The 21,390-nt window shown below is 36.3% G+C and overlaps 1 protein-coding gene across 3 annotated transcripts in view; it reads left to right on the forward strand.

The window, feature by feature from the left end:
- Positions 1-21,390, forward strand: part of LOC149072936 (nuclear pore complex protein Nup133-like) — a 335,975-nt gene that overhangs the window by 162,225 nt on the left and 152,360 nt on the right. For 2 of the 3 annotated variants that reach the window (XM_089246206.1, XM_089246207.1), the window contains exons 18-20: positions 8,947-9,097; positions 9,193-9,299; positions 18,985-19,094. In XM_089246206.1, coding sequence (XP_089102332.1) covers positions 8,947-9,097; positions 9,193-9,299; positions 18,985-19,094 — 368 coding nt within the window. The remainder of the gene's footprint in view (positions 1-8,946; positions 9,098-9,192; positions 9,300-18,984; positions 19,095-21,390) is intronic. The other variant, XM_089246208.1, reaches the window with a different exon arrangement.

Genomic DNA, 21,390 nt, shown 5'->3' on the forward strand with positions numbered 1-21,390 from the left:
GTATGATGAGCTAGGAGCTCTTGTTAGAAAAATTATGGCACGTTTCCTGAAATCTGAACATATTCAGAATGTTAGAATTGCTGAGCTTCAGAATTTAGCTATAGAAAGCAGTGAGAACTGGAGGAAAAATGTGGTTGTTGGTGCTGAAATAGAATCCAATCTTGCTGAGTTGGGGGAATGTTCTCAAGAAAAAATTTCTATTAGGTGCTAGATCATCAAGCACTTGCTCAAAGTTTTACCTTTTGAGAACGCCATGCTGGAAAAAATGAAGTATTTGCATCCCATTTTCCGACTGGAAAACTCATTATCATGTATTAAGTACATTGTTTCAAAGCTACCGCAAGTTTGTCCTATGGATACCCCTGTTCTCTTTCATGAATGGATTTCTCTGCAGTGTGAATATATACATGTGAGTTATCAAAGGTTAGATAAGTATTGGGGATCTATATTTCATCTGGAAAACTTGGATGGAATTGCAAAGTTCAAAATTTTGCTTGTGCTTCTCAAAGCCTTAATATGTCTTGCCCACATGGAAATGCAGACTGCGAGAGGGGCTTGAGTGTAAACAAACATTTCCTGCAACATAGATCAAATCTTTCGGTTGAAAATATCAATGGCATTAGGCAAATAAAATCTTATGTACAGCATTCTCGAAATGCTAAAGATGTTGATGTCGATGCCAATCTTCTGAAAGCTGTTCACAGCTCACATCAGAAGTACCAAGACAGACTTCAGCACCAAAAAACTTTTGATAAGAAAGTTCCACGACCAGATGAGAATCAAAGACTAAAAACAGAAGAAAGGGAGTTTGAAATTCAGTTATCATCAAAAACTATGCCGAACACTGCAGAGAAAATGATAGAAGTGGGGATGAAGAGAAAAAACTTTGTAGACATCAAAAGTGGGCAAGTTCGTCTGAAAACACAGAAAGTAAAAAATGTGTAGTGTTCTTGAGAAATTGGAGGAAAACAGAGTCAACAAAATGTCATGAGGTTTTTTTTTTTTTTTAATGTATGCTTATTTGTTTGATTTGTAAACTTTTACCTTTTCTTCTTACGCCCAGCTTGGATTGACATAATTTTTACGTCCCTACAAGTGGATGCAAGTTTTATCAAACATATAAAACTGATTTTTGATGCCAGAACCCTATAACTGGTTAAAATGCTCAAAATTTATTAATCTGATTATTTCGGTTCAAAAAATTTTCTTATTTGACGAAGGTAATGATGATTCTGCACACTGCTCCGAATTCACAGATTGCTGCTCCGAAAAGAGTCAACAGCAATCCCATCCCTGTAACTAGATACACTGGTGTAAGAAATTAAGAGGATTTGCTGACTTGGTCGATTATCTCTAGAACTACTGTACAGATTTTAATGAAATTTGATATGTACATACATTGATACAATGCAAAACAAATAACCATTCAATAATTGTAATACACACGCATGATCATGCGTAACACTCGTTGGAGTCGGAAGGTATGAAAGAGCGGTTGCAGAATAAACAAAAAAATGGGTTAATAGGGGGTATGGTCCCCTCTTACAGATATACAGGTCTCGCAGCGTGATTTCATACTTGAAATAAGGCAGTTTATCATTTCCTGTGGCAATTGGTCCCACTCGTTCAGCAACGCTGTTTTCATTCCGTGGATGGTTCCCGGAGGGGGTTTGCGAGTTGCAATTGCCCTCCCCAGAGCGTCCCAGACATGCTCTATAGGGTTACGGTCTGGAGATCTGGCTGGCCAATCCATCCGGCGAATATCCACACTCTCTAAAAAAATCGTCGAGCAGAAGAGCTTTATGTGGCCTCGCGTTATCATCCAGTAAAATGAACTTAGGGCCAACTGCACCCCTGAAAAGGCGAACATAGGGCTCCAACACCTCATCCCTATACCTCTTTCAAAGACATGGAGAGGTGTGCGACCATCCAACATGATGCCTGCCCCGACCATTAAACCTCCTCTGCCATAATGGTCGATTTCACGGACATTGGAGGGTAGGTAGCGGGTCCCTGGTTCTCTCCATATGAACGTACGGCGAGAATCAGTGCTTAGGCTAAACCGGGACTCATCAGTGAAGAGAACGGTCGCCCATTGATCCATACTCCAATCTCTATGCTCTCTGCACCATTATAAACGGATTCTCCTGTCCGTAGAAGTGAGCGGGACGCAAACAGCAGGTCTTCTTGCAAACAACCCTCTCTCATGAAGTCTTTTGGAAACAGTCACCCTTGATACACGGGTTCCTGTGGCTGCATACAAGTCACGAGAGAGCTGGGAAAGCTGTAGCACTCCTGTTACGCCTCTCTATAATCGACAAATGGCAATCTTCTCTGGCCGTTGTGGATCTTGGACGACCTTGCCCAGGCTTTCTCTCGATGGATCCGGTATCCTGGAACTGTTTCCATAAGTTATACACGACGCTGGGCGTTAAATTGAACTCTACAAATTTGGACTGCAGACTGGCCTGCTTCTAGCCTCCCCAAACTTCACCTCCTCATTCCATCATCTAAATGTTGGTGGTTACTCATTTTTACTGTTACAATTTGAAATGAACCGTTTGCTGCAAAATAACACGAAGAAATTCGCCGAGGTGTGCTAGCGAACGAAATGCGTCTTGACTTACGCGTGCTTATAAAGCCTGTTTCTCTACTAGCTCCGCCTACACACACATGTGCGCTTACGTATTTGACGTACAAGATTTGCATTTTTGTCTAGAAGCAGTGGTTTTACATTCAGTTTAGTTCTTTTCCTGAAATTCAATAAAATATGCAAATTCTCTTAATTTATTTCACCAGTGTAGAATACTTCGCACTATGCTTGGTATTGTAATGTCTCTTAATAATGTATTCTTTCATCATGGCTATGCTCTCATTGCAAATGAGACAAACTGCTTTAGGCTTGTGTTCGACGAAAAATAAAGAGATGACCACTTTTCTTGGAAAAATCTCACATTTTCCTCAATTTTCCTTCCTTTTTTTGCTGTCTGTCACGGTTCACCATCACTCACTCATTTAAAAAAAGGCTTCTTTAAATGAGATCAAAGGCTTCAAAGACAAAAAACACAAGTAAACTAACTGTACCAATATTGTACTATTCGTTCTTCCAACCAATTAAGATGCATACATTCATCTTCTCCTTTCCCAACCATGCATCCAAAAAGTACGATACCATGGAAATTTCGTTCATTTCTGCTTTATTCAACTCATGGAGGATGTGATTTACTCGTAGTTATTTATGGTGATATGTATGGTGTGGTTTCTTTTGCGTTAAAGGCCTTATTATGAAGCTAAATACTGTACACTGATCAGCCTGTCCTTGTTATAAGTCTATATGAAGCTAGGTGACTTTTTTTTTTTTTTTTTACCCTAAAAATCTGAATCTTTGTTTTACCCTATTTTTGAATGATATTTCATCAATCGATCGAAATGTTTTGGTGGGCCACGGGTTGAAGACCCCTAATTTAGATCGCTATCTGTATCTACCCATACCCAGTTAACAGTCTTTATACATGACTTATCAGACACCATTGACAGAAACCTCCAATCCGATATAATTTTCCTATATTTTTCTAAAGCATTTGACAGGGTGCCCCACAATAAACATCTCCTAAAACTATCAAATCTCGGATTGAATGTTCAATTTCTTAAATGGGTGGAGGCCTTCCTCATTAACCATAGCCAATTTGTCTCATTCGAGGGCCAGAACTCACCTTTTTTTTCATGTTATGTCTGGTACACCCCAGGGCTCGATCCTCTCGCCATTACTATTTCTAAATTTAAATAAATGGCCTACCCGACTCATTAAACTGCTGGATCAGACTCTTCGCTGATGATTGTGTCATCTACAAAACAGTGTCTTATTTTTCCGACCAAGAATCTTTCAAACACAACCTTAACATTATTTCTGAATGGTGCTCAACCGGGAATCTGCCCCTCAACTTCTCAAAAACGGTTTTCATGAAAGTTACCCATAAAAGAATTCCCCACGATTTCCCTTACTCGATAAACAATTCTTTGATCTCTGAGGTTTTCTATTATAAATACCTGGGCTTCTCTTCCGATCTCCGCTGGAATCTTCACGTTGATTATATGTTTAAGAAATGTCTCCAAAAACTGTTTTTCCTTTGTCGTAATCTGAAAAACTCCACATCTCATGTCCGTCTCTTGTGATACCAGACATATGTTCTCCCTATTCTCTCTCATGCCTGTGAGATCTGGGATCCCCACACTCGAAGCAACATAGACAAATTAGAATCTATCCAAAATAAGTCCACTCGCTTCATTTTTAAATGTTGGACTTCATCTGTCTCCATATTGGAACTGAAGCGCCAGCTTAATATCCAACCGCTCCACATTTGACTCTGGGGGGGGGGGCAATGCCCCCCCAGGCCCCCCCCCCCTGTATCTCCGCCCATGCTTGGGAGCCCTCCTCCGTGGACAGGCCAGGTCCTGGACCACGCGTCTTCCCTCGTTGTTTTGTTGGCTCGGATGAGCCCTCCGCCGTGGCCAGGTTGTAACGTTTTATTGTTACTTCCCGAATTATTTTTGTTATCCTCAAGTTTTTTGACAGCACAAGGAAATAAGACAACAACAAGTTCAAATCAAGACATTTATTCAATTATAAAAAATTATTAAACTCAGTTATAAAATTTAGTAAAAATTTTGCTAACGATATTAAAATTTAGTATAAGAACATTATATATATCACATGGACTTTTTTACATATTGCACTTATCTGAACTTCAGCATATGACTAGAGGAAAGTCACCGTTTCCACACGACTTCCCAAGTCCAGTTTCGAAGTGGTCGTCCTCTGAGTAGTAGACCCGAAGGAGGCTGATTCACATTAGCCCAGAGGTGGTCGAGGTGTGTAGGAGACCATATCATCACATCTCAAGAGGCACTGTCAAGAACTGGCACAACATCGGAACCAAGAAAAGAATCTGGTCGTACAAGTGACGTAAGTCCATAGGTGAAACGATCGGACATCAGCGCAGAGAGTGCCAAGGGGTTAGGATTGCAGGTGGTTGGGAATCAGGCTGCGATGAGGCAGACGTTGAGAACAGCCATAGTCGACACATCCATTGTACGTGGTTGGCGACACCACCTAGACTAGGACCAGAAACTCTAGGTGTAGAGACCTTTCCATCATCACCTAGCTAGCATTAGATGAGCTAAGTCACCACTCATATATGTGAAGCTACTATTAAAAAGAGATTCGGACCTGCCGAGACATAAATGCAAATTTAGAAAAAAAACATCACCGGATACTTTTCCGAGCCTAAGGCTAGATGAAGTTTCGTTACATTTAATCTGATTAGTGAAAAACTATCACCACTGTGCTACAACATCGGAGAACTGGACTCGTAGAACGAGTGAGGTGAAAAGGAATGTGTACGTTCGACAAACACAATCCGTATTTATACTAATCATGAAACAAATATTCTTGGTCCACTTGGACCACGGAAACACTTCGTCACAACAAGAAAACTATTACGTCATAATGTACACTTCAACATAATTTACATATAGTTTCAGAATATTAGTGTAACAATAATTTATCGTTTGGCAACATGTCAGGTGAACTGGCCAAGTTCACCCAACACGACCAATGACAACCGGAAAAGTTTACTAACGGAGGTCCGCGGCCATCCGCCGGCAAACGAAATACTTAAGTTAACATAAAATTTAGAACAAAACAACCTGCAATGAGACTAGATGATATCTCTCCCTGGAGACACCAACAGATTAAGGAATCAAAAGGTAAGTCATCCCCTTGACATAAATTAAGGAAATGGAATTACAGAATAAGGAAATTAAGGAATTACATAAAATACATGACCCGGAGGACATCATATTACAAGGTCAGGTTCTGGAACATGTTTTCCTTCATTGGCTTGTTGGCTCAAGTGAGGCTCCGCTGTGGCCAGGTCAGGTCCTGGACAACGCGTCTTTTCTTATTGGCTCGGGTGAGCCCTCCACTGTGGCCAGGCTAGGTCCTGGACTACCTTTTCCCTCATTGGCTTGTTGGCTCAGGTAAGCCTCCGCCGTGGCCAGGCCAGGTCCTGGACCACGCGTCTTTCCTTGTTGGCTTGGATGAGCCCTCCGCCGTGTTCAGGCCACGTTTTCCCTTGTTGGCTGTGCTGAAGACACAGCAGCAGAAGAGAGTTAAAATAAATTGACTTTGCACATGATATCCAATCAGTATTGTCTTAATGCATGGGTCCGACCGAGCACGGCCCAGAAACCTCAAGTGCAGAGGGGCCTAATAAAAATGAGATCTGGTTCAAATTATCGAGAGTAAGCATTTCTAGCAAAGTAGGGGAAGGGGCCTCAGAAAAATCATTTTAGCCGAGGGCTTATGATATGCTTTTTTTTTTAATGTTTCTTTATATTTTTTTATGAACAAATATGAAATTTCGGACTTGAATTTTTTTGCGAATAAATGCGAAATTCATGATTTTTATATATATATTTTTTTTTTTGCGAAATTTACGTATCCCTAATGATGACTTATAGTGTGATAGCAGGACACTGGTTCAGCAGCTTTTACACCCTAATATTACACATGTAAATGGGGCTACAATGGTTTTAAATTAGTTCACTGCCTTATGTTTACATAAAATATTAACATGGCAAAAATATAACTGTTAAATTAAAAATTCCTAGCATAATGTCTAATTTAGGTCGAAGTTAAGTTGGAAAAATATTGAAAATAATTCTATTTTATTGCACATGCAAAAACCGGGACAAACAGGTATCCCATAAGCCTTTTTCAGGATATGATGAAAAATAATAAAAAACCGGGACATTTCGTTGCTATAGACCAGACTCAATTGCTTGCCTCGATGCACAACTCTCACGGCTGATGGTGGGATTGCAGACGGGGCTAGTAAACAGCATAGGAAGGTGTATTTAATGTAGGCCTAAGTCAGTATGTGTTTATGCATGAGAAATATTGTTGAAATCAAGGAATTACACAAATTATCAGAGTTACAAAAAATAATGAGAAGGAAAATTTCTGGGATAAATAAAGCTTTTAGAGTTCAAAGGAGAACACTAATCATTTTCATGAACACTAATCAAAATTCGAAGAGATAATACTATGAACAAGATATAACTATTGTTCTAATTTGAAATTTTTTTCGACATATTTTTGTGACATTATAAAAATCCAATCATTGTGTGTGCACACGAACATAAATTATTACTCTTTATTGTTTATGATAATAGAACAATAATGAAGGTTGCTTGAAATGTAGTATTACAAATTATTCGACGTTCTGGAAGGACAAGTAGTCCCTTGAGGGTCACAGTGTGGGTGTATATGTATGTCCATTTTTGTTTATTTTTTATGCATTTTTGTTTATTTATTATGTATTTTTGTCTTATGTCTGTCTTTTGTATTTTGTAATGTGTTCTTTTTTGTCCAATTAAAAAAAAAAAAAAAGGAAACTCTTTAGGCTCAAACTTGATAAAAAATATTTCTTGCTTCAGTGAGGAATTTTTTCAGGATTGCTTTCTCATTCTCCTTTGAGCAGCACTTTGTAATATCCTCTAGGCAGGAATTCACAAACTCGAACATGTGATACGTTCAGTTGGAGCTGACCATGGAATCATCAGACTCCAGGAAAACAGGTCTTCTGTCATGATTTCAGGCTTAGTTACATCTTCTGCAATGAACTTAGTCTTGTTGATGATTGAGCTGCTTCTGGCCAAGTCCTCACTGCATAGAGTTTTTGTAAAAGTAGGGAGATCCACTCTGCAAAACTGGACTTTTTTCTCGGGAAAAAATGACACTCAAAAGATTCTTGAGTGAAATTTTGCTCTTAGAGATTACCATCACTGACCTCTGATGATTGCACAAAAAAAAAAAAATCTGCTACTGTTACTTCCATAACTCTCCCACAGTAGATTTTTGAAGTCAATCATGTGACCTGTGTGTGTAAAGTTTCGTGTTTTTGTGTTGAAAATACAAATTGTTTGTCAAATCAGAAATATATTTTTTCTACATTAACTGCAATTTCATCAATTCAAACCAATATAAAAAATATAGTTTTTCATCTTGTCGCAGGCCACACAGTCACGCTCACTTCGGACATTAATCATAGTCTTGATAACTATAAATGAGTTTTTCCCCCATACTATGATATTGGTCCCTTCCATACTTTGCGAAAGTGAAAGCAATACCCAAATGATAACATTATCCATGATTTTAGTAAACATCATCTACTGTAACTGTTTTTGTTATGTATTATAAAAGATCCTGTGATGTAATAAAATAGCTCATAATTGGGCTGATCTTATAACCCAAATTTTGCAGGATATTCCTGTATTTTGGACCATCTTGACATTTTTTAATATAAGATTGTGAAGTTTTTCCAATGAACTTGAATTTGTGATCTTCACTGATGTCATTGATAGAGATAATTTTCTTGACTCGTGAATTATGATTATTTCTTTACTTATGAATTATGATTATTTCTTTACTTATGAATTATGATTATTTCTTTGCTTATGAATTATGATTGTTTCTTTACTTATAAATTATGATTATGACTACAGATATATTAATATCGCATATCTTTCATGTACAGAGTAGGTTTTTGTGTGTGTGAAATACATTTGATTCATTGTAATTTGCAGTTCCCTTTATTTCCACCTATTGGCTTTTTCTTTATCGTGAATTAGGGATATGTCCCATATTTTACGGTATTTACTACCAGAATTTCCAGTATTGTTACTTGTAATATGGTCACGCTATTGATACTGATTGCTACTTGAAATTTGAATTAGTTTGTCATGCACACATTTTTTTCTTGTAAGTTGTAGTAAACCTGACCATTTAATATTTGATCTTTAATTCTCTGTATAGATTTATGTGTGTGAATGAAATCTTATTCATGAACTAATGAGTGTTTTGTCTTTTTTTATTCTGTACAGGGAAGGTACCAAGAGTCGCTAAAAGAAATTTTTCCAGATTCCATTCCTGAAGCATATGCTAATCTTGATGAAACGGTTGTTTACTTGAGCCAGCAGATAATAAATGATCATCCAGTTTCTGATCCTAGATGGTATGACTCGGTGCCCTCAGGTATAGCGATATAGTTTTACTTAGTTTTATCTTAGCTGTTTTAATTAGTGGTGCATAAGTTACCTAGAATACTGAGAAAAATATTAACTTTTCAGCAGACTGTGTTTCACCTTCTCTGATAATTTATCATCAGCTTGAAGACAAGCTAAAAGTTCACGAATATCTTATCAACTTCCTGAAAGCTGTTGGTTTGTACGAAAAGGTACTTTTCTGAATTTTTTTTTCTTTAATAATATTTCTTTTTTCTTTCGAGTACAAAAAAAACTTTGAACTTAGGGCAGTCAAAACTTTGCAGCACCTATGGGATCCATGTGTTTCACGTACAGAAAATGCTGTTTTTTGTGGGTACAAGACTGACACAAAAAGTATTTCAATTGATTGTAATATTATAACAGAAAATGTGAAAAATTTTACTATTCCATAAGGAAAGGGCTGGTGAAACGTCTATTTCATCAGAATCTTATACAAGTAAAGGTTGTTTCATAGGTTTAAGAAACGATTCGGATAGCGCAATGTAAAAAGCACTGGCGATCAAGCCTCTGCCGACCAGGAGGCAGATAGAAAATTTCGAAAAATTTGTAGAGAACTATTAAAGAGAAGTGTTATGCACCTCACCAGGTATTTAATGCTGACAAATTTTGGAAGAAAATGCCGCAAAGAAGTTGAGCAACAGGAAGAAAGCAAGCTCCTGGTTTTAAGGCAAGTAGAGATAGACTTACTATGTTGTTTTGCGCAAATGCGAATGGGTACATGATAAAGCCCACCATCATTTTCAAATCTGCGAATTCGTGAGCGTTGAAGGGAAGGATAAGCCAAAGCTCCCAGTATTTTGGACGAACAATAAAAAGGCTTGGACTATGAAAACACTTTTCCTGGATTAGTTTAAACGGTTTTTCGTTTCGTAAGTCAGGAGGTACCTTGTTAGTGAATACATGCTATTCAAAGTTCTTTTGATATTGGGTTGACTGAGGAGAAGTTAATGCAGCTTACTGAAACTGAAGCAGTACCAAATAAAGAAGATCGAGATAAAGAAGTAGAAGACAAGTTCACCACAAGTAACATAGCGAAAGGGATTCGCAAGCTGAAATCAGCAATAGATTATTTTCATAACATAAATCCCTCTATTTTACGTTCTTCACATGTAGAAAAATTAGTAGAGGAAGCCTTGCCAACATACTCCAACATACTGAATGATATGAAGAAGACACGGCAAACAGAAAAATGACAACAACAACATTCTTTCAGAAAACATCGCCAACAATTGCTGCATCCTCTTTTACATTCCCTTCTACCTCTGAGTCACCCTGGGGGTGAACTATCTCTGCAGTCCTTAGTAACTACTAGTCCTAATGAACTACCGGTCGGAGGACTGCAGCTAAGGACCGCTTCAACTACTAGTAGTTAAGAGGTACTATGAACTACCAGTCCTTAAGGTCACGTGACGTGAAACAGTAGTTAGAGGGAGAGAAAATTTTTGGTTTCCAGAGTAACAGATCGCTAACCAATCGGGATGCCGTTTGAAGCCTACAACTACTACTAATTATTTAACAATCGTTTTTCCGCAGTGGGTGGTTGCAGTGATTTCATGTTTACAACTGATTGTAAACAAACTTTTTTTTTCCGAGGGATTCGCCACACATTTTTGTCACCCATGCTTTGCAATTTTTTTTACTCTAACATCGCCAGCTAGTTTAATTATTTTGTAAACGTATATGAGACGTTGCATTTTTCATCTTGCGACTTTTTTTAGAATAAGATTCGGTATTTTTCTTGTCCGAGCTCATGGATCCCACTTTTGGATACTTGAAAAAGCGAGTATCTGGGACCCCAGCTGCATATAAGCGGGTCGCATACTGATGAAATCAAAATTTGAAAAAAAGAAAATTCTTACAACAAAATGCAAAATTTTAAATTAAGGTTACCGGCACTACTTGAGCCTATGGTCGTAGTGTGCCTTTCCGGGGCAGACCTTCCCTTTTTTTTAGGGGGGGGGGCGCTCTTCTTGAAAGGGTTATGCAAAATAATTGTGGATTTTTGGGCCCCCCCTATTCGCCTCGGGGGCCCTACTTGAGGCCCCAGCTGAATACTATTTTTAATATTGAGTGCAACTTTTTTTTAAGACCAATTTGTTAAAAATGATTTTTTATTATCCATTTTTATTCCTTTTAAATTCATTGAAACAATGAATTGCAAATTATTTTCGGAGCAACTAAAATATTAAATTATGGATAATTTATAATTAAAAGAATTAACTGCCTTGCTGCGTATTGTAGTTCTATATTTTAAACTATGGGTTTCTCCTCAGTATTAAAAAATATCAGAACACGATTTTTTATGAATGAGCACTTACCTGTTAATGGAAGTGAATACTTCAATATTTAAAATATATATACGTCTATATTAAAGATCTTTCATCAATTTATCTGTTTCATATTTAGCTTCCAACAAATAATTTCACCTGATAACTTTAATTTTGACAATATATTTCATTTGAGTTGATTAGAAGATGAATGATTGATTGAAATTGATTAATAGAAACATGAATTAAATAACAACTTGCACATATGATTTGTCATACAAAAACATTTTATTTCAAACATATGTTCATAGAGAGTTATCATAATCACAATTTATTGGTTGTACTTTTCTTAGAAATCGCATCTTTCAAGAATATAATTTTTTAAGATTCATAAATTTTCATCTGCATCTTCAAATGTTGATTTACCTGAAATTAAAAAGAGGAACGAAAAAAAAAAACACTTTTATTATGCTTATCAATATTTAAATGTACTGTATATTTTATTTCAAATTATAACACAGTCTTTAGTTGTATAAGTAGAGATAATTCGTGCACAATAGCACTTAGTCGACTCGCCACCATTTTATCACAGTAGGATCCAAAATGTATAAACTGTGTTTTGCAAGGGAGGCCTGGCGTTCCACATAGATGCACATGTTCATGTCTAGATGTATTTACCTAGGGCTTGGCAAATCTTAAGAGCCAACATTGCAAAAAAAAATTCATACTGACACCTAAAATTTTCTATGCAGATCATAAAATATTTGGAGTTTATGTCTGAATCTTCCAACATGTGAAGATCATCACTAAGTGCTGAAAAAGTTGAATATATTTTTTTTTTACTTCAGATTTCTTCTAAAAATATGCTTGGCTGCCAAAAAATTTGGCCCGCGCCTTTTTCAATTTTTCGAGCCATGTTTCTACCCTAAAATTTTGGTCAGACAGATGAAGTGCAAAAACCTATTGGCACGCAGCTTACTATATATTTTCACTACTCTTTCAGCATTGCTCTAAAACACATCCTTAGCAACCTCTTGTGGATCGGGGAACCCCTATTTAAATTAACATAGAAATTTTGCAGTGTTGTATGGTCTCACTAGTTAAAAAGTATGATATTATTTGTCGTCAAGTATATTGTTTTAATATTTCCATTCACAAAATTTGCTCATCAGTAAATATAACACGTTTTTCAAAGAATTAATATTGCTTTTCAGTTGGTAAAGCTTCTCAAAGTTTTTTTTTAATGTCCTCCCTCTCATTTATATAGCCAAGACAAGTTTTTCAACAGTACATGTTTTTACTTGCACTGGTCAAATTTTGAGTGGTATAGGTAGCCATTAAGAAATTGTCTATCTTAATTTCCTCAATTCAATTATGTCAAAAACAGTTGTTCTTTCAATAGTATATGAAAAAATTATTATAAAGATAATTACTCATAGCAAGATATTTCTCGAGAGAAACCAATATGGTATGGACTAAAAACAATGCCACCTTTCCCCCTTGCTTATTTTGTTTTTGCACATATAAAATGTGTCGCTGAAATTACAATAATTTCAGAGGGAAGTATGTTTCTGTTGAGTTTTATATTGAGAAATATTCGATTGTACTGTTTACAATTTTTATGAATTTTCTCAACTTAAAATTGAATGTGTATAAATAGGTTATTTTATTCATGGTGCAATATAAATAAGACACTGAAATACAACATTTCTTAATAAACATGTGAATTTATGTAATACAGTCTCTCCGAAACGCTATTATGATTATGATCTGATACAACGTCAAAATTCTGTGGGTGGGATGGTGGTGTTAAATCGGGTTCAACTGTATTTGTTCCACTAGGGTTGTTGATACAAATGAAATCAGTGAAAATGATGATTGTTAAAATTTATGTCATTAAATCATGCATGGAAATATTTTATTTTACATGAAAATAATAATGGAAACTGTTGCAAACAAATACAAAGAATTAAAATAACCTTTGTTTGCTCTGGGAGAATTGTTTGGTAACCTTAAAAACCTTCACATTACTTCGTAGCTACCTACAGCCAAGTTCCTGAGAAACAAAATTTTTCAGAGTTAGAAAAGTCTCACAAATGTATATACACTAATATATATATAATCTCTCAGCTGTTTACTAACAATATTGTTAAAAAATAAATGCTTGTTAAAAGTTTCACTTCCATAACATCTCAAAATGTTATATTTTAAAGTTCTTAAGTATTCGACATGGAAATTTGTTTTCTGTGTTTACCCATACACACAAAATCAAAAACAATTTTTGGCAAAAAATTAAATTTGAACACACACAGCAAGGCCATAACCCAAATACTGAAGTAGTAATACGTTTCGAACACTAATCTGTTTCCTCTATAGTCCGTTTCAGGTTAACTTTGCAGTGCAGAGAAAGGTAGAGAGTGTATTCCTTCGCCGCAAAATATAGTTCCCATATATCGGAGGCTTACGATGATCATTTATGCAGAATATTTCAATTTTTTGAATGATTGAAAATGAATACTGAAAAAATAGTGTTCTGAATCGATCTTTATTTGTTTAAGAATTTTAAAATAGAAAAAATAATGATCACCATTATGCATAAAAAAAAGATTTTTCTCAGTGAGATTGGCGAGAATCAGCTATATCTTACCGCGACTGCGCATCGATACATTGGTTGAAAGGCTTTCGTTGTCATAGCAACGTGTGATGCAGTTCCCTCGTAGCTTCCCTTTCACTGCAAAGTTAACCTGAAACGAACTATAGTTATAATGTATATACCTCAATAAAAACTGTGCCTGAAATTCCAACTCTATTTTTTAGTCCCATTGTACGAATTTCATTTTTCATATCAACAAAACAATATAATGATTCCTTATTAAATATTCCTCATCTCAGAGCGAGTTACAGAGTGCAATTTTTCAAGAAGTGGCACATGATTTTTTTCTCAAAATTTAACTTCCACTAAGTATTACAATATTGTTCATTTGAACAGTTCAAAATATCAAATCTATATTTTAATCCTTTAGTGCACGAGTTTTACAAAAATTAATATTTAACATTACTGAAAATTTTTACCATGCTTTATTTCAATTTCACCATTACTCATCACAAAAAAATAATTAAATTTTTTGTCATTTAGGTGCTGTAATTTATTATCAATGAATTGTAGCTTATTAGTTACTTTGTGCATTGAAGGGAGGTTGATCTAAAACACAAATTTTCAATTTCCTTACTTATAGGCGATTATTCATAGCATAGTCATCCAAGCACAATTTTTATTGTGCCAACAATATTCAAATTATTTATTTACACACATGCTCAATTTATTTAGACATAATTTTTCATTGAAAAAAATTAATACGGCAAAAAACATAGAATGTAAAATTTCAATCTGATATTATCGTAATTGCAGATTTATGTTTCATTTGCCATGTAAATATTTTCAATACAATCCAAAGTATACATGGGCTATTTGATATTTTTCAGCATTACCAAGTGGGATCCACTGCCCTATTGATTGCGTAACATTGTCCATTTATATTTTTGAATAACGCATTTACCGAGCAAAAAAATATTAAGAATATTTCTAAACACTCTTCTTATATAGTTCGACAGCAATAAAATAATTCTTACCTCAGTAATTAACATGCAAGCACTTCGTCGTGGCTTCGATCGCCGATGTCAACATCTGGTTTTGCAGGATATAACGATGAATCACTTCAACTTTGATGACATCGAAGATATAATCTAAGTTATGTCTGTCGTTATTATTGTAAAAATTTGTTTAATTCAAAAAAAAAACAGCATATTTCATCACTAAATGTCACAGCGAGAACTCGCGGCCAGAGACGAAATTTCCTCTTTTCCAAGATGGCCGCCGTGAACTACTTTTCTTGCTGCTTTAGGACTGGTGCTAGGCAGTCCTTAGTAGCGGTCCTAAGTAACTACTAAAAAAAAGTCCTTAGCTTAGAGATAGTACCGAAAAGTCGAACTACTGGCCATCTAAGGACAAATCGGGGCTTAACTACTTTTTTTCGGCTAAGGACCGCATGGATAGTTCACCCCCTGCTCTTTCTCATGATATTCAATAAAAAACCTATGGTTTCTGTTATTCGCGGATTTCTGTATTCGCAGTCACTCCCAGAACGTAACCCCCGCAAATATGGGGGGCTGACTGTACAACTCCTTGCACCATGAAAGACACATCAGAGTACTACATGTTATTGTGATACTTTTTCTAATTGGAAGTATGCCTCCAGAACCAACGGTTCACCAGTAAAATGCCATATGCCATATTACCTATGCACCTTGTATAATATGCCCCATACAAAATACACATATATGCAAACTATATATATACTTATTAGTAATAACTAACTCGCTATCTTATCTACTAACTCTTAAACTATTGGGCCCAAAGCAGAATAATAAAAACCAAGAACACCTGGGGAAAAAATTTAGACTGTTTGCTAACACTAACCTATAAATTGGCCAAGAAAAACTAAAAAAAAAGGGAAAACACCAAAATGGCAGAAAACAAAAATCCCGGTATTCTCTCCTATACTAGCAGGTAGACAAAAATTTGATTTTACACACAACACTAAGAAACAACGGGAAAAACCCGACTGAAGTACAATAAGTTTATTGGGATAACTGATTTACTCTTAAAAAGAGTTGAATTTATAATACTATGTAGCTTTCTCTTGTGCATATATAAATCTTATAGAGAGCAACTTTGATATAATGACACTCTCTGGACCAAGCAAAATTGTTGTAAAGAGTTCTATATATTGTTATATCAAGAGGTAGCATTACATTATTAAGTGCTGCCAAATTTGTGATTGATTGCATCTCCTCTGTGAATTGTCGTTGTTGATATCATTATAAAATGTATTTTTTCACAACAAAAAATTATAATATTGTTGATAAATAAAATTGAGGTAGCAGTTTTACCCTGTAAAGTAGTTTACAACGTAACACTTTTGTGTACTACACCAAAAGTAAAGATAACAACGATTGGGGCGCGGTAGCCCGGTCGATAAGATACTCGCCTAAAGTACCAAAGGATGTTTAGAGGTGTCGCGAGTTCGATAACCGGTTCGTCCTTGTCAGAAAACACTCCGCTGACATGGGGTACAGAAGAAAGAAAAAAAAACTGGCGACTTGACCGCAGCAAAAAATTGCCACCGCAGGGAGTCCCCCATCGAGGGGTTAGCACGCCAACCTTTCGATGAGTATAAAAAACAAGCCTGCAGTTCGGAATCTGCAGTAAATTGTAGGTCCCAGTCTAATTAGCCCTCGTGTGCAGAAAATGACGTGGTGCGACAAAAATGATCGATCAATGATAACGACGATTTCATTAAGAGATTCTGTGATCAAAAATGTTGGTGATGGAAGAAGAAAAGGAAGAACAAAAACAAAACATCCTAGGAAGAACAAAAACTGACAAATTTAAAAATATATTGAAGATAATTTCGAACAAAATATTAGAAATATTGTTGCTGTAATAAATACAGGGTTCGTACGGTGCTTAAAAACTCCTTAAAAAGTCATTAATTTTCATTTCCTTTTTAAGAACCCTTATAAACTCCTTAAAATCCTTCCAGCTGTTTCTAAAAAAATTCGACTTTTCCCCCCATTCTGGAATATTTCCTGCTAAGGTTGATGATGAGTAGTATTTGATGCTGAAAGAAAGTTCCTGAAAAAAAAGAAGGAAAAAAAGCAAGGCGGGGGTAGGAAAGATTTCTTTATAGGAATTTCAAGGCCACCCCTGTAGCGGGTGAGAACAGCTCTGCAGACGACCCGCGCAGCTGAGATAAAGGCACCTGATTGGTCGGACTACAGTGGCCACACCCGCTTCTGATATGCTGAGAAAAACGGGAAAAGAAGATTGTTGTGCTGTCGAAAAACTGATAATGAAATTGAAATAAAGAAGTTCTAACTATCATTCCTGCCAGAAAATGATGCTACTACCAGTGGTGGGAACTCTGCGCCAAAATTAACATCTTGCTTTTATAGTGTATTTTCGTATTTTTCTGCGTCAATATTTTTTTTTTTTGTGTACTTGAAAACTCCTCGAAATACTTTTATACCTGCCTTGTATGTACCTTAGGCCGAGATAACACTATAAAAGTTTGATAAAATCCCTTTTATAAAACTCGAAAAATCTAAACCAATATATAAAGCTCATAGATTACATTTGTGCAAATGCAACCGATAATTTTATTGGTTGATTTTTTTCACATTTTAAAAATCTTTTATAATGGTAATCCTGGCCTTTAGAGGAGAAAGAGAAATACTTAATTTCTTCCTCTACAGTATGTACAGTGACACGCTCTGCGCATTGAAGTCCCAGATTTTCGGAAAAGGGCACAAAAAAGTTTTGTTTTCACGTGCCACGAAACGATTTTTTCCCAGGGAGCGTGTTTTATTCCTTCGTACTTCAGCACCACCCCTTTCTCCTATCTTCCATAGTCACAATTAGAATTATCCGAGAAAATAGTTTTGAAGAGTAATTTCACTCCTCCAAAATTTTAAGGGGAGGTATTAAAAAAAAAACGATTAGTATTTTAAAAAATTTCCTTTTTTTAAGCTGTATTTTATCTTATGGAAAAAAATTTGAAAGGGTATTTTCAGTCCTCTACAAAATTTTCAGGATTGAAATTGAATTTAGATGTGTATTGGATTTCCGCGGCAAGTTCCAGCTCTCGATTTTTGTCCCCGAAAATCGGATTGTGGTAACCTCAACTCCTTATTCGAATTATCGGGCTTTTCATCGTGAAACCCTGATCATATCTTTGATCTTACAGCTGAAGATGGATCACTCTAGTCTAGTGTTTCTCAACAACTGACTGTTAATTTATAAATTTCGCCAAATAACGAGCGTTAAATCACCAATGTCGCCAAATAACGAGTGCTAAATCGCCAAACATCGTGTTGAATGTCTTGAAATTTGCTCTTATTTTGAAACAATTTCTTTCTGAGTACAACTGAAAAACAAGAAGGAAAATTGAAAAACCTAATTTTAAAGAATTCGTGTATGTGTTGATGCACTTTGAGTGAGAGATGAATAAAGAGTTGCTGCAAAAATATAATTTTGTAAGAAAAATCTGTCAGCTGTGGATTTTTATTTTGAATAATTGGGGGAAGGGGAATGAATATCACTTTTAGAATTTTTATAATTTGTGATGCTGTTACGAGTTATATTTTTGACCGAAACTTCAAAGTTTTAGAATATTTTGGTGACAACAAAAAAGTATGTATGTAGATTGATTATTTTATGAATTATGATGCTGGGTAACAAATCAAAAGTTGTAATTTCTGAGCCACTTCTACGTCTATATTTTTGAGAAGGAAAATTTGTTTGGCAAATTAAAAATATATAAAAATTTGCATATGTGCCCCGCCTTTTTTTTTTGCTGTAAAACTTGTAAGTTATGAAGTTTGCCATGTCTCCTTAAAAACTCCTTAATTTTTATTCAGAAAATTTTGCATGAACCCTGAAATAATATAATAGTAAAATAATTTTCCTGCATTTAGTAATCTGCAGATTATAATACATTGAAAAACAAGAATTTTTTATTTGATTTAGCTGGGAACTTATTACAACTTGGAAGGTGAAATGCTATTGACGAAAAGTGTGTTATGTGAACATGGGGAAAAGTTGATTGCAGCTAAAACTATTCGACGCCTACTATTTGAGTAAGTTATGTATTTCAATCATACTAGTATTTTTTGAGCTTATTTGTTCCTTATATATATTTGAATCCCTAATGTCTGAAGTTTTTAAATTGTGATACTTGAAAACAAAACATTTGAGTTGACAGAACAAAAAAGTAGGAGCAAGGAAGCTAAATGATGATAACATTGAAAACAAGAAAGAATATCAGATTTAAAAAAAATTTAATTCTTTACCTGTAGTGTATTTGTGATATCTGCAAATATCATATTTCAACAATTATCGTAACCGATTTTGTAAGTGACAATTTCACTTGTTATTGATTGGTGACAATTTGAGTCTTGATAATCCATGGTGAATGGGACTTGGATTACTGAAAATGGATTATCCAAAACAACAGAAAATTTACTTTCAGAAGGAGAAGGCACTTAGACTATGTATTCATACTTACTCTTACCTATTTTGTTCTTAATTCAACAGCCTAGTTCATTCAGACTAGAGACTGCCAAGACTGATGGCCTCTTTATAAGAGAGGCTGATATGAGCTCTCGTGTTTCTGGGGCCTGATATAAATAATATTTTTTACATTATAAATTTACTATAGAGGAGGGGCTGTGAAAATTTCTGGTGCGAGACATTCATCAAAGACCCCATGCCCAGGTATCAAAATTCATTAAAACTGAAATTACTTAAACTTGGTTGAACAATGACACAAAGATATGTGTTCTTCGCAAAAAGAAAATTAAAGATTTGAAAAAGAATGTTTAACAATGGTGAGGTTTAACACCTCAAACTTCTGACAGACTTTAGTACTCTGAATGCTTATAGATCAAATACTAACTATAAACACTTCTCTATAAGATATCAGTCAGTAAGAATAAAGTAATATTCTCTACAGTAGTATGTAGTATTCTCGGATTATATACTGTCAGGGTTGGTAAAAAAACCCATTTAAAGAGCATTAACATTATAAACAATAAAATTTCTGAAAAATCATTCAAACTTGTAATAATTAAAATGAAATGTTTATTAATGTAATTAACACTATGTACATATTAATCTACACTGCTGGCCACCGTAAATGCAACACCCTGAAGGAAGCATGCAAACAATATGAAATTTACAACATGCATTAGCGGAGGTGAGATATGCAAATGATTAGAATTTCAGCGCAGACGCACATCACGCGCGCCTGTGGCGTCACTTCAAAGCGCTATTTAAGGCTTGGAGATTTCGACGATTTGAAGTACGGCAATTGTGTTTTTCTTGTGGTTTTTTTCAAAAAAACGATCAATTATGCCTCGTAGAAAACAGCGATCATCTTTTGATCAAGTATCCGAGTTCGACAGAGGAAGGATAGTGGCCTACCGAGATTGTGGATTATCTTTCAGGGAAATCGGTAGTCGTGTTGGACGAACCCAAACAACTGTAATGCGGATATGTGATCGTTGGATGCAGGAGGGTACGACGTACCGACGTGTTCGATCGCATCCACCTCAGTGCACCACTTCACGTGATGACAGGCGTATTGTGCGTATGGCAGTGACGGATCGCTCAGCCACATCACGAACCATAGCACAGCACATTCAGTCTGTACCGCATCATCTAGTGTCTGCGCGTACCATTCGACGCCGTTTACAGCAGAGTGGTCTGTCCGCAAGACGTCCATTGCTTCGTCTACCCTTGACGCAGAACCACAGACGTCTCTGCCGCCAATGGTGCGATGAAAGAAGGATGTGGACGGCACAATGGAATGAAATTGTCTTTACTGACGAGTCACGCTTCTGTCTGCAACACCACGATGGTCGGATTCGAGTCTGGAGACACCGTGGAGAGAGGATGCTGAACAGCTGCGTTAAGCACCACCACACTGGTCCTGCATCGGGTATTATGGTATGGGGCGGTATTGGATATCACTCTCGCACTCCTCTAGTACGCATTGCCGGTACTTTAAAAAACCAGCGCTACATCTCCGAGGTGTTGGAGCCAGTTGTCCTTCCTTACCTTCAGGGCTTGCCCACAGCCATATTTCAACAGGATAATGCGCGACCACACGGGGCACGCATTGTCCGAAGGTTCTTCGTCAATTGCCAGATTGAATTGCTTCCCTGGCCAGCTCGCTCTCCGGATCTTTCGCTGATGGAAAACATGTGGTCCATGGTTGCTCAACGATTGACCCAGATTACATCCCCAGCTGCCACACCAGATCAACTTTGGCAACGCGTGGAAGCTGCTTGGTCTGCTGTACCCCAAGAACACATCCAAAGTCTCTTTGAATCAATGCCGAGGCGTGTGGCAGCGGTGATCTCCAACAATGGC

Source organism: Pholcus phalangioides, unplaced genomic scaffold, assembly GCF_987345545.1.
Source record: "Pholcus phalangioides strain wild (caught in Gottingen) unplaced genomic scaffold, Ppha-v1.0 ptg000017l_1, whole genome shotgun sequence".
Classification (NCBI taxonomy): domain Eukaryota; kingdom Metazoa; phylum Arthropoda; class Arachnida; order Araneae; family Pholcidae; genus Pholcus; species Pholcus phalangioides.